The following is a 13783-nucleotide window of genomic DNA, read 5'->3' on the forward strand; positions in this document are numbered from 1 at the left end:
CATCTAGCTCATAGTAAGCAGTCGCTGACCATTTTTTGATGGATTGATTTTCTTGTTGAAAAATAGAAAGAGAGAAGGAAAGAAGGAATGATCAGAAATGTTGAAAGGAAACTGTCAAAATAAAGGAAGAATGAAGTGGTTAACAGTGTCTGACTAATGTTTGCTTAGAGATCCAGCAGGGGAGGAGCTGAGAAAGGGCACTGGATTTGGCATCTAAGAGGTCCCTGGCAACCTCCGAGAAAGAGTCAGTCCTAACAGCCCTGTGCTGTCAGGGTCAACCCCTTCAGGGCTGGCACACTGGGGCAAGCTCTTTCATGTCAGTGGGAGGAAATCTTACAATATTAATACAAACTTTCCCCAGCACAGAAATGCACAGGCCCACTGACTGATCACTGATCACAGGCTTAACTTGGTTTAATAGCACTCATGGGCTTTTTAAAAGAGCTCCCCTTAGTCCACCCGTCTTCCTACCACCAGCCCCAAGCTTCTCTCTGCGCCATTTCTGCCTAGTTTGTCCAAGTTCAGCCTGGATCACTTATCAGGCAAACCAAGCTATTATCCATCTTCCCATCATCACAGGAATGCCTCTGCTCGGCTGGGTTGCTTCTCTGAACTGCTTCTCATGTGCAAATCCATCCTAATCTGCCATTTCCGCAACCTCCAACAAAATCGCCCTACCTTCTGTGCATCTACATTAGCTTCTTTTCCATTCATAGGCTGATTGTGTTGTTTTTTTTTTGTTGTTGTTGTTTTGGCCACAACTCCTTTCTGCTGAGTGCTGTTACTGCATCGCTTTGCCTTTCCTGCACCCCTGTTCAGGTGTCTGATCATTTTTCTTCCAGGAGCAGAAGCAGAAAGTGAATGATGTTTCCCTATTCTCCTGATTTCGCCAGTGTAATTTTTCTGAGACTGCCATTTCCACAATCAGATTCCCTTCACCCTGCCAAGCCCTGCTCTACCCTTTGCTCTTAAAGCCATAGCTCATTTGAATGCAATGTCTACTTTTTCAAATTCTCTGTGAGTGTAATATCTTGTCACTGAAGTTTTCAGGTAAAGAGTCCTGTAGTTATTAAACACTACTCTATTACAAAATGTATCATCAAAAACCAATCAAAGGTTTAAACCAGAAATACAAAGTAATTTCAGAAGATTAACCAAAACAAAAATAGGTCTATATTATAACTTGTTAGGAAACAGAATTGTAAGAGAAGAAAGGAGAGGGAGAAGAAATAAAGAATGTGTGGAAAAGATAGAAAGATAGAAAAAGAAAATAGATGCATTGTCAGAAAGAAAGAGGAAAATGAGACAGAGTAAGAGACCAAAAGAGAGGCATGATCGCAAAAAACAGAACTTGAGACACTGAACCACCTCCCCCAAGGCATGTCCTGGAGAGACAGACCACAGGCTCAGACACAGAAAATAAGGAGCTGTCAGGAAAATGAGAGCAACTTACACCAAGTCAGGATAAGATACAACCTGCACAGACATCGTGCTATGAACACCTCGAGAGAAATAACAAGACATATACACCTAAATATATATGCCTGAAAAATGGGAATATCCCCATATTGTGGCCTTGAAGATACTCTGATATTGTACATTTTCACAACTATAGGTATAAATGAAGAAAAGACCCTTTGTTACTTGTCCTATAAGCAAAATGAACTTGAAACAAGGTCAAAGCTCCTCATGTTTACTCTACTATCTCCTGAGAAAGGTATGACTTTTGTAGAAAGGCAAATTAAGAAGGGGTAACTTGTGTATGGTCAATAAATCCTTTTCAGTTTTCTTGCCTTTGTTATTGTTTCTCAAACCACCCTGAAGTTAAATGGTATTTTGGCAAGCTAGAGTTCCATGTACTGCAAAAATTCTGGTTTATTAAATGAGTTAATATTTGCAAACTTCTTAGAACACTAAGTCTAATGTTCTTATTAAATAAATAAGATACAATGTATACTATCTCCAGCCAAATGGGACAGCTCCTGGACCCCTCTCATTGTTGCAGCCCAGTGGCTGACACGCCTTCTTGTGGAATGCTCTCTAGTGCCCTCTTCTGACTCCTGTCTACCCCTCCCCATCCTGTTCCATCGCCTCCTATCAAAACACTACACATTCTTCCAGGAGGAATTTAAGAACCGTACATTTCCCCCCTAATTACTCTCATCAAAGTTGCTAGCGTCACTCTTGTTGCTAAATCCAATGGATGCCTTTCCGTCTTTATCTCATGTGACTTCTCAGTAATGCATGGCACTGCTGACCACCCCTGGGATGTTGGGGTACCCCGCCATTCTGGCTGTCTTCCCACTTCTCTGTCCTCTCCTCCCTGGGGAGTTCTCTTCCCCTTCCCATCCTTCCAGTGCTGGTGATCCTCGGGTCTTCAGATCCTCTGTCCTCCCACTCCCACACCCTCCTTCAGTGGCGTTCTGCTGTTAGGTGTATACCTTGCCCCTAATTGAATGCAGTCCCTGGAGGGAAGGGAGACAATTAGTATACTCAGGTTGCCAATTCATGAAAGAAAAATCTAGATTCACTTCAGTAATATCTTTCCATCTGTGTGATACCAAGTATGCTAGCTCAACTGCAGGTTTTTACTGAAGTCTTGCATCATCCCACAGGTACAGCTTTGGATCTATCTGTGTGGCTCCATCTTGTTCCCCTCTCACGGACTCTATTTCCTTGCCCAAGATGGTTCCATTCTTATGGAAGGAGACCAACTTCAGAATGTTTCCAGTTTACACAAGCAATCTTCACTACAATTCACCTTTTGTGGGGAGTACTCCAGAGAGTGAGACTGCTTGGAGTCACTCATAGCTAGACCGCAGCTGGGGTGGGGTTAGAGGCAATTGCTGTACGCTAATCAGTGCTGAGTCAAGGTACATTCAAACAAGTGTGCCATGGACCTTGCTCCAAGGAGCTCCCAACCCAGTTATGGGGACAGGGTACTACACAGAAGGCAACAGTCTGCCCTCTAGGGTGGGGGTGTGTCATGGGACAACACAGAGTACGCAACAGGCAGGAAATGTTCTGTAAGCCTGGGGGAAGAAGAGATAAAAATCAGGGGAGCTGGTCACAGGGAGGTGTTCAGAATACTAACAGTCACTTTTATTGAACCCTACTATATGCCAGCACTCTGTACAAACTCTCCTTCTAATCTAACCCCACGTTAGGGGCTGTGGTGAGGACTATATGAAATGACTTTTATCAAGTTCTCAGTGTTGTGCTTGACACAAGGGGGCATACAACAAATTGCAGCTATCACCCATTCTACAAACATACGTGCAGTACTTGCCAGGTGCCAGGCAGTGTGTAGTTACCGAGGATATAATGCCAAGCAAGAAAAACATGGTCTCTGCCTTCATGGAGCTTGTACGCTAGAAATGCACTGTCCAATATGGTAGGTACTAGCCACATGTGGCTATTAAATTTAAAATTAATTAAAACTAACAATTCAGATCCTCAGCCACACTAGTCACTTTTCATGTGCTTAACAGCCACAAGTGGCTGTGTTGCCATCATTGCAGAAAGTTCTACTGGCCAGTGCTGGAAAGGAACAGAGAGACAATAGGCAGTTTCATACTTGTAGACAAAGGCTACGTTAGAGACTTACAGGTGCAAGGGGAGAACATTACAATTACTATTATTATTCTCATTATAATCAAGATAGAGAACCTGAGGCTCAGAGAGGTTAAGCAATTTGACCAAGTTCACACAGCTAAGTGGAAGAGCTGGGATTTCAACCTAAGTCTGTCTTACTCTAAAGCTATCTCAGGCTGTTTTATGAAGGAAATGAGCCAGGCACAGGTAGTAACTGGTTAAAGAGAGAAGACAGAGAAAGCACCCCTGGTGGGAAAGTGATAGCTTGGACAAAGACACAGAGGCACAGATGGACAAGGCTGGCAGAGGACTATGAGTAAACCAGTCTGGCTAGAGAGAGAGTGACTTGCTGAACTCATGTCCTTGGAAAACTAAGTCAGGACCTGCCTGCCTTGATTAAAAGCCAAGGAGCTAGGAAACTCAGCCCTACCTGCGGAGGTTGAGTCCTTCAAAGACGTTAAGCAGGAGAGTGGTCAGAACCATGTGTTATGAACATGCCACATGGGAGAAGGCTAAAGCTAGGGATACCAGACAAGGATTGCAGGGAAGGTAGAAAGGAAAGGATAAATGACAGGTGTGAAGCAAATAACACCAGAGTGGGAGCCAAGAGACCTGATCCTAAGAGTTAATACTATGTGACATCGAGCAATACACTTTACTTCTCTGAGCCTCATTTTTTCACTTCTAAAAGGGCAGGGCTGGCCCAGATGATCTCTGAGGTCCCTTTTAGCAATGATAGCTTAGGATTCTGCAAATGTGAATGACATTAGACTAAGAGAATCAGTAGGAAGTGTAGCATTGAATATGTGGGCAAGAAAGATGGCAGAGTCCAAGATTCTCCTGAGATGAAGGGCAATGATGTGCCACTAACAAAACCAAATAAGTATGTGAAAGAGCTTGCCTTTTTGTGGGTGAAAGAGAGGGTGGGGGTGGGGTATGGAGATTAGGAAAGATAAGAATTAGCGAGAAAACAATGGGGTTGTTTTTAAGAAAGTCATACAGTGTTAGAGATCATTATTTTACACCCTAAAAAGACAGCTTTTAAACTTTTTTTGACCTGTGATTCACAGTAGGAAATACAATTTCCATCATGGTCTGGTACACTCGCCCAGTAAATATAACTGAAACAAAAAGGCTTATGAAACAATGGTTGCCCTTACTAAGGACCATGGACTCTAATATTTTCTATGCAATTCCATTTCATTCTTTTAAAAAGCTGGTCGCGAACCACTGCATTTATTCTATGTTCTGTTAACGTGTTATGACCCACAGTTTTAAAAAACCCTGCCTAAGAGGAGACTCAACAAGTCTTCTGAAGTTGGAGGAGACGGCAGGCATCCTATTCTAACATCCAGGAGGAAGTTGGAGAAGCGAACCCAGAGAGGGCTCTGGGCTGAGAGTTTGGGAGAAGGTTTAGCGGAAGCCCCGATGGGAGAAAGTGCTGAGAAAGGCAGGGAACAAGAACCCCCTATCCCAGAGATGGAGGAGGGCCCTCGGAACAGTGTAGACGCGGGAGGCCACGATCAGGACGGCGTGGACAGCAGACTCGGGCCGGATTTCAGCGGCCACCGGCAACCCCGGGGGCTGCATTTCTCGGGCGTGCAGGGAACGGCTTCAGTGTCTGTGACCTCCTACGGATTCCCGAAGCTCCTCTACCCACTCAGCCTCCCTCGGTGGAGGGCGTGCACCCACTCCCTCCTCCTTCCTTCCTTCCTGCATTCGTTCATTCCACTCCCATCTCGGCGAGTGCCAACCAGGTGCGAGACGGGCGACACACTTTGCCAGCCGGTGCTCTCTTCCCAGCCGACTCCCCTCCCCGCCCCGGCACGTGCGCACGCACACTCACACACTCACTCACACTCACTCACACACTCACTCTCTCACACACACACACTCACTCACACACTCACACACGCTCACACACTCACTCACACACACACTCAAACATACACACACTCACTCACACACTCACACACACTCACACACACTCACTCACACACTCACACACGCTCACACACTCACTCACACTCACACACTCACTCACACACTCACACACTCACTCTCACACACACACTCACTCACACATTCACACACACTCACACACACCCGCACACACACTCGCACACTCACACACGCTCACACACTCACTCACACACTCTCACTCACACACTCTCACTCACACACTCACACTCACTCACACACTCTCACTCACACACACACACATTCACTCACACACTCTCACACACACATTCACACACTCACATTCACACACACACTCACACACACTCGCACACACACACATTCACACACACACATTCACACACACTCACCCTCACACACACTCACACTCACACACTCACTCACACACACACTCTCACTCACTCACACTCACACACACTCACTCACACACTCTCACTCACACTCACACACACTCATTCACTCACACACACTCACTCTCACTCACACACAAGGTTCTGGTCGCCACCTCTGCGGACCGGGTCTCGGGCTCCGGGTTGAGCCGCGCGCTCACCTGGCCAGGAGGGACCCCTCGGGCCCCCCCGGGCCTGCCCTCAGCCCACCCCGCCGCAGCGCGCCGCGGCCCCGGGACCCCCTGACCGCGCGCGGTCCCCCCGGGCCGCCGGCCCGCGCCCCGCTCTGCCCTGAGGCTCGGCCTTCCCCGCCTCGCATCCGTGCCATCGGCGCTCGATTGCGCGCGGACTCCCTGTGGCTCTTCCCGGCTCGCCCGCCCGGCCCCCGCGCCCCGCCCCCGCCCCTCCTCCTCCTCCCGAGCAACTTTTGCCGGAGCCCCCCGCACAGCCATGCTGAGCTGAGCTCCGCCGGCCTGGCCGCGCGCTCCCCGGCTCCCGCCCCACCGCGGACACGCTCGGGGCCGCGGCCGCCCGGCCCTCGGCCTCGGCCGCTCCGCCCGCCCGGCGCCCGGCGCCCGAGCCCCCCGCGCAGGGCCCGGGCCGCGGCGGCGGCGGCGGCGGCGGCGGCGGCGCGCCCGGCCCCCTCCCCCGGCGCCGGCCAAGTGAGGCGGTGATGCGGGCGCTGGCGGCCTCGGCTGCGCCGAGAGCGGAGACACAGGCTCAAGATGGCAGATTCCGACTGAGGCTGGGGGGGCCGAGCTCGCGCGCCGCGTTCCCTTCTCCGTTGCCATGAACCGCGGACACCCCGGCCCCGATGGCCCCCGTGTACGAAGGTAAGGGGCCCCGGCCCCGCCGGTCCCGCCCGCCCGGGCCCGGCCGCTGCGGCCCCCGCAGCTTTGTTCTGCCCGCGGCCCCTCGCCGGGCAGCCCCCGGCCCGCGCCCCCGGCGCCCGGCCTCCGGCCCCCGCCCCGGGCTCGGGGGGCTCCCGACCCCTCCCCGCGCCCCCTCCCGGCCCAGAAATGACCGGGATCCGGCGTTTAACAGGATCCTGTTTCCAGGGTGGAGAAGCGGAGGCTGGGGGGCGAGGAGGGGGTGTGTGCGAGGGTGGGCTGCTGCCCAGAGGAAAGCGGGGGGGCGCCTGGGAAAGGACAGATCCGTGACTGTGCTTTTTATTTATCTGTGATGAATAAAGGTGATGCGGCTTAGCTTTCGTGCCCCCCCATTACCTTAGGATTATCTCCTTTCTACTTCTCTGTCCTCACGGCTCCCCTTTCCAGCCCTCTCCGCTCCCACCCCACACTCCTTTATTCTTCGAGAGCCTCCGATTTTGGGGGGCTGTCGGATCAGAATGTAGGGGGCTCGGTGGTGAGAGGGGGTAGAGATGAAAAGTCCATTTCAGACCCAGGCAGAACAATGAAATAGGCTAAAATCTCCCCGCATTAGCGTGCGGAAGGCAAAATGTAGTTTGGGTTTTCGAGTCGGGGGGCGGCGAGGACGTTTTTTTCTGGGTCAGTCTGGGTCAACCTGCATCGTACGCCTTCACCTGACGTTGGGTTATTTTTCCAATTTGCCTGTCTTTAGGAAGAAAGGAAAGAACGGAAGGCAAAAGCACTACATTTGCCTTGCACACTCTGTTTCGTTTCTCTTCAGTCAGTTCTGTCAGCTTCCAGCCAGAAATCAAACCAGAATCAACTAAGTTTTTACACTTCGATGTGTTTTTGTGTGTAGTAGGAGGAATTTTGAACCAAAGTGTGCCTGATTTTTCAGTCATTTCATCGTGAAAATGTTTCTCTCATGAAATCATTTTAAATAGCAGCCTTTACATACTTTTAGTGTAGGTCCATCTGGCTTTCTTTCGGTTTTGTTCAGATAGTCTGTGGATGAAATAGCAAACGAGAGGGCAAAGGGTCTGTGTGAGCAGAGACGAGGGGCGGCGAGAGGAGACTGCAAGCCTTCTATGGATCCCCAGAACAGTTGGGGCGAGGGAGACAGGGAACGCATTAATAGTTTTATCTCTGTTATGAGAGGCTGATTAAAAAAAAAAAACTTATCTGAAAAGAAAATCTGTTATTAGTTCCAGGGCTCCCAATGAATTAGGTTTCTGGATGGAATAAAGTTACCAGTCAGGCCCTGGATAACGAGGCTGTAAATAACCTATGGACTGTAAATATTTTTTTTTTCAGGCTCTCTTAGAAACAAAGGGGCTGTTTAGAAGGCAACAGAGAGATGTTATTCTAGGGGCTTTCCTCTTTGATTCTGAAGAACACAAGGTCCATTTAACCATTCGACAAAACAAAACGAAATTTCTGATCACTCCACCAGGCAGAATAGAACATGCCGGTGGATATGTGAACATGCAGGAGAACCCATGTCGGGCATTCATTGTTCATCTGTGTCTATGGGAGGGGGCTACAGTCAATGCTCCCACTGTCTAGAGTGTTAAAATGAAACAATTTTCTCTTTATTAAGTACCTCCTTGAGACTCCCTCTGCTGGATACTCCCGGTGAGCATTAGAGAAGGAACTTGGCATTGAATTCAGAACTATAGTAAACGGCTGGTTTCCCTGTTACTAGGGGCTGGGTATGTGAGTTGGGATGTATTTTGTCAACTTTGTAGAAAGCCATTTTGGGAACTGTGCTGTTCTCCTCCTGTTCCTTTCATTCTAAATCCGTATGGAATGTAGGCCATGCCCCGGAGGCTAAGACTTGGCACTCCTGTGCTTACTACATTGTTCGTGCAGTGCATTATGCCAGATAAAGGACTGCAGGTGCATAAGGTCTTATGGTTTAAGAATAATCATGGATCTCAAAGGTCTCATGAGCTCACTGTTTCTATTTGGCAGCCTTCCTTTCCTGTCCTGAGTGACCTGCCTGGTCACCTCTTTCAACCCTGGGTTTCCCTCAATCTTGTCTGTGTACCCTCTTAATTATTCCTGTGCCTGCCTTGTACCCCTTTATTCTGAGGGAGTGTCTCTGTGCATCTTTAAAATTCTTTTCCTAGTCTTCCTCCTCACCCAGCCTCACCCAGCGCAGCATCACTCTGCCAAAAGCCCAGGCCTGAGTCTTTCAGAAAGAGACCGTTGGGCATGCTCTAAAACAGACTGGTGACCTCCAGAATCAAGGATTCTACTGCCAGGACTCACATTCCCTCACTGTCAGGAGTGTTCCAAGACTCCGGTGACCTCCTTTTTCTCCCCTTGGTGACATCTGCTGGGTTCAGTGAACTTGATTTTTACCATGTCCCAAGCAGAACGCATGGACCCCCTGTGAGCATCCTAAATGAGCAGGACTTTTCCTGTGCATTCTCCAAGAAGAGGGATTTCTCATGGGTTTTGAGCTCCTAAAAATTGAACATGATTCTTCTCAGGAGAAGTATAACGACACATGGGGCCTTTCATGAATTGTTTTAATGGGGTGGACTGGGTGAAGGCCCTAATGCATTAGTGGATCATTCTGAACTGCCAGAGATTTAGACAGAAATATTGTTTTTAAAACAAGATGTATTTGATAATACAAATTAATGGGTGGCAAAGTATAATCAGTCTTCCAGGTCTTGCTTTAAGGATAGGTTTATAAATAACATGTTAGCTTTCAGTGGCTTGGTACTGAACTTCTTTTAAAAAGTTTTTTTTTTTAGAAGGTTAAACATTTGCCTTGCAATTGTATTTACTCCAATTTGCTTAGCAAGGCTTTTTCAATATGCAGTGCAAAGGCCAACCACAAAGGTCTATATTGCCGTGGTTTCTGAATTAGACAAACCTAAATTCCAAGTTATTTATGTTCTACTCTACCTGAGATGTGAGATTGGCTTATACCAAGGAACACTTCACAGTCAGAATTCCAAAAGCTGTCGGTGCTGAAACCCATCATCAGATGAACCTGAAGACACCTGTCTACCAAGATGCTTACCAGAAATGAGATTCGGAATCATCATCTGTTAAAAGAATTTAATGACACATATTCTAAAATATCTTTCCCTGTGTTTATGTTTCATATTTTTAAAATGAGTAGGTATAAATATTGTTTTCCTTCTCACCACATTTGAGTTACAGTAAATCAAAGCTCCTTAATTTTATCCTTGATTCTAGACAGTGTGATATGATACTTGAATCAGAGAAACCAGTGTTTGAATTTAGCCCTATGACTTTGGGCATGGGACTTAACTTCTCTGAGCTTCTTTTTAGCCTGATAGGATTGTGTGAGAGCTCCATTAGAAACTAGCCTATATAAAGTCCCTGGCTGTAGTAGGCACTTTCTCAGTGTGTGTTAAATCCCTCTATCTTCTGAGCTGCTTGCAGGCATGATGACTCCAGGGAAAGAATAACCCACAAATAGTTTAGAAAACCAATAATAGCAACATTTCAATTATTAATCTCCTGCTATTCCTTTTCCAGTTTGGGTACCATCACAATAAACCCCCTATAGTTACAGAAGAAAGAACCTTTTTTTTTTTAACCCCCTCTATGACCTTTCCAGACTCTTTATGGCCACTGAGCTTCTGCTGGTTTCAGGTAGAGAGTTTCTCTTCTATAGTGGCACTTTCTATGCCGCTTTAAAAATGTGGAAACAAAACTGCTAGGACAGTTTCAGGGGCTGCAGCTGTGCCTCTTGGAGAGTAGCCCTAAAGTGTGGAAGATAACCTTTGCCCTTAAGCTAGACCTATTCCCAAAGGAAGCAGTGGACTGGCGAGGGAGTGCCTAGAGGTTGCTCACCAAGGCCTTCCTCAGAGGGGAGGCTCCCACTCAGCCACAAGCCAGGGTCTGCCTTATCATGAATTAAACATCATTTTGCTACAAAAGAAAATTTGCAAGTTATGTCTGCTCATACTTTTCATATTTTATGTTTTATGTTTCTTCGTTTCTCTCTTCCTTCCTCCCATAGAGACCCATCTTGAGGAAGCACCTTTGAGGTTTGTATGGCACATAATGATGATAAGGAGGGTGTGATAGGTGAGCAAATTTTATTGTTCTCCGAACCCATAATTTGCCAGTGCTTTCTGGTTGTCTTATGATGACAATTCAAGGACTTCGGGTTGGTATCAAAGACAGGATTCAGAATAATGCCAGCAGACTTTATGTAACCACCAATAGGGTGTGAACTTGAAAGGCTCAAAACTTGCAGTAGTTCCATTTCATATGGCAATACCCTATTGGGGGGAAAAAAAGAAAATCGAAAACCTGGAGTATGGGAAGATCTTTATTTTTCCTCTAAAAGAAACCGAGATGCTTGAGGGTCATGATGATAATTATGACTCAGACCATATTTGCTTTGTGCTGTGTGCGTCTGCAGCCTCTACCCACATGTCACTTGTCCCCCACTTCACAGACGAGGGCACCTCTTTAATGCATTCATTCAGCAAACACTTTTGTAAGATCTGCTTTGTGCCAAGCCCTGTGGCAGGCTCTGGGTTTATAAAAATGACAAAGTCTGGGTCCCTGTCCTCTGGGAGTTCACGGGGTGTGCGAGGTCAAAGTCAGAACATTTAAACATGGACTCACCTGCCCTAAGATTCAATGGTTTTTTCTTCTTCTTTTCTTTCTCCCAAGTGGCAGTTCTTGCTTCTTACATGCTTATGTTTTCCTAAGGTGTAAAGGGAACGCCCCATTTCCCTATTTTATCTTGAAATATTTTCTTTAGGCTCGAAAAAGTGTTTCTGAGTGTAGAAAATACTCATTATAGATTTCCTTAGAAATTTCCTTAGATATTACCATCTCTAATTTGCAGAAGGTTCTGTCTTCCTCTTTCATTACTTAAATTTTATATCCTTGCCAATGCAAATATGTTTCTAATTTGCTCATGCCACTCAGAGACTTTTTGTTTTCAGTATTTAGTGTTCTAGGCTCTATTGTGGATGGACCCTTGCCTCCATACCTGGCTGTTGGAGAATTGATTCCTGGCTTTACTGCTTGACTGAGATCTTGCATTCCAGGAAGCTGTGGGGCACTTGTTCGTGTGGATGTAGTTTGGATAGTCACTCGGTAGCATGCAGTGGCTACTTACCTAGAGCAAATCATTCAGAGAATTGTGGAAGAAGAAAGCCTGGCCCAGCCCTCAGAAACACAGAGCCCCAGAGCAGCGGAAGACCTTGGCAGCGATATAGTTTGCCCCTCTGCCTTCAGGAAGGTGAATATCTGTGACTTGAAATTGTTACTTCATTAAAAAAAAAATTTTTTTTTCCCTAGGAAAGGACACTAGGAACTCCCTCAGTGACCAGTTCCAGCATTCTATTAACCTGATTGTCAAGAAATCCCTAGGCCTGGCTGAAGTCTCACCTGCTGTCACTCAAATTTGTTTTCTTGTATTCAGTTCCTTTCTCTAAAACCTTTCATATACTTAAAGATAATAACTGGGTCTCTGTAGCTTTTTCCTCACAGGGACTGTTTTGTGTCCCTGAAAGCATCTCCTCTCTCTCCTCTGAACTCTCTCTAGTTTCTCCCTATTAAAAAAAAATGATGGTGATCAAAACTGAATGCAGCTCTTTAATAATGTTCCCATTAGTACTACATATACAAGAAAAACGACATCAGGGTTCTTGCATCACTGTGAACCCCTGGAGGGCAAGGACCATATCTGATTCATCTTTGTATCCCCCACAATAGCTGTGCAGTTCCTTAAACCTAGTAGGTGCTTCATAAATATTTGTTGAATTGACTGTTCCTTTTAATATATCTAAGTTCTAGCTTACTTTATAATAGCCTGGACTGGTGACTCATGTTTAGCTTGCATTCACCTTGGCCCTGAGTCTGTCTTTCTCTTGTGCTCGAGTCTGGCATTCCTCATCCCAGCAAAGCTACCTTCTGCTTGACTATTGATCACTTTGAACTTTGCCCCTCTACTTCCAACTTGTTAGAATCTTACGTACTTGTCTCCTGCAAATCTAACAACCAGAATGCAGAGGCCATAAGTATAAAAAACTTGAACTACACTAGAGAGAGAACACACAGGAGAATCTTGATGATTCAGTGTAATATCAGTTCATCCAGGTTTAGAAAGGACAGTTTGTCAAATTCTTTATAGATTCTGAGTCAGCTAAAGCCATACCTGTTTTACCGGGTTCTCTAACATGAGCGAGCCAGGTGTTTATGAGAGTGGTTACAAGTCAGGCTTTCAGAGGGTATTCCTCCCTCTCTTTGCTCTAAAGCCATTGGAAAAGGCAAAAGATGTAATGGACAATATCATTGAAACTTGTGTATTTTCTGATGGATGACTTTGCCTGTAGAAAGCAAGCTGGTAAAATCATTGCCAATTGAAAAAAAAAAGGCAACAAACCTTTAAAACTGCAAAATAATTTTGTGGTTTTACAGCCACTTATTTCTGAACACAGCATTGAATAGATCTGTAGTGTTTTTGAAAGTGTTCTGTTTTAGCAATTCTTGCGTAACTACTTTTGCCTTAGTAGGTTCTGATTAATTAAATGCCACTGTGTTTAAGCAGAATTAAGATGGATCAACTCTTCTGCATGTGCTAATGCTGTAGATTTTAAAAAAACCTTTGTCACAAAAAGAATGCAATTTAATATATGAGCAGACAACGGCATTTTTCCCCGGGTGGTTCTGTTTGTCCACAGTGAAAGATCACTGTCGAACCTTTCATAACATTGAATGGAAAAGCACTTCTGGCTCCAAATAGTTACAGATTTGCATCCTGATGAATAAAGGTTTGTTTGTGTATTTTTACCATTTTCCTCCATACTAGTATTCCCTTATTGATTCAACCTATGGAATCATTATTCACAGTATAAGATGATTTTTCCAAGGGTTTATCCTAAAAAGAGTGATCCATCATGCTGATCTATACAGTATAGAACTTCTAGTTTCATA

At 46.1% G+C, this 13783-nt stretch overlaps 1 protein-coding gene across 9 annotated transcripts in view; it reads left to right on the forward strand.

Moving 5' to 3' along the window:
• Nucleotides 1-6512: 6512 nt before the first annotated feature.
• Nucleotides 6513-13783, forward strand: part of HIPK2 (homeodomain interacting protein kinase 2) — a 186727-nt gene continuing 179456 nt past the window's right edge. For 5 of the 9 annotated variants that reach the window (XM_045565288.1, XM_045565289.1, XM_045565291.1 and 2 more), the window contains exon 1: nt 6513-6796. In XM_045565288.1, the coding sequence (XP_045421244.1) occupies nt 6778-6796 (19 nt within the window). In that variant the 5' untranslated portion in view covers nt 6513-6777. The remainder of the gene's footprint in view (nt 6797-13783) is intronic. The other 4 variants (XR_006738306.1, XR_006738307.1, XM_045565293.1 and 1 more) reach the window with 1 other exon arrangement.

Source organism: Lemur catta, chromosome 11 (genome assembly GCF_020740605.2).
Source record: "Lemur catta isolate mLemCat1 chromosome 11, mLemCat1.pri, whole genome shotgun sequence".
In the NCBI taxonomy this organism is placed as follows: Eukaryota; Metazoa; Chordata; class Mammalia; order Primates; family Lemuridae; genus Lemur; species Lemur catta.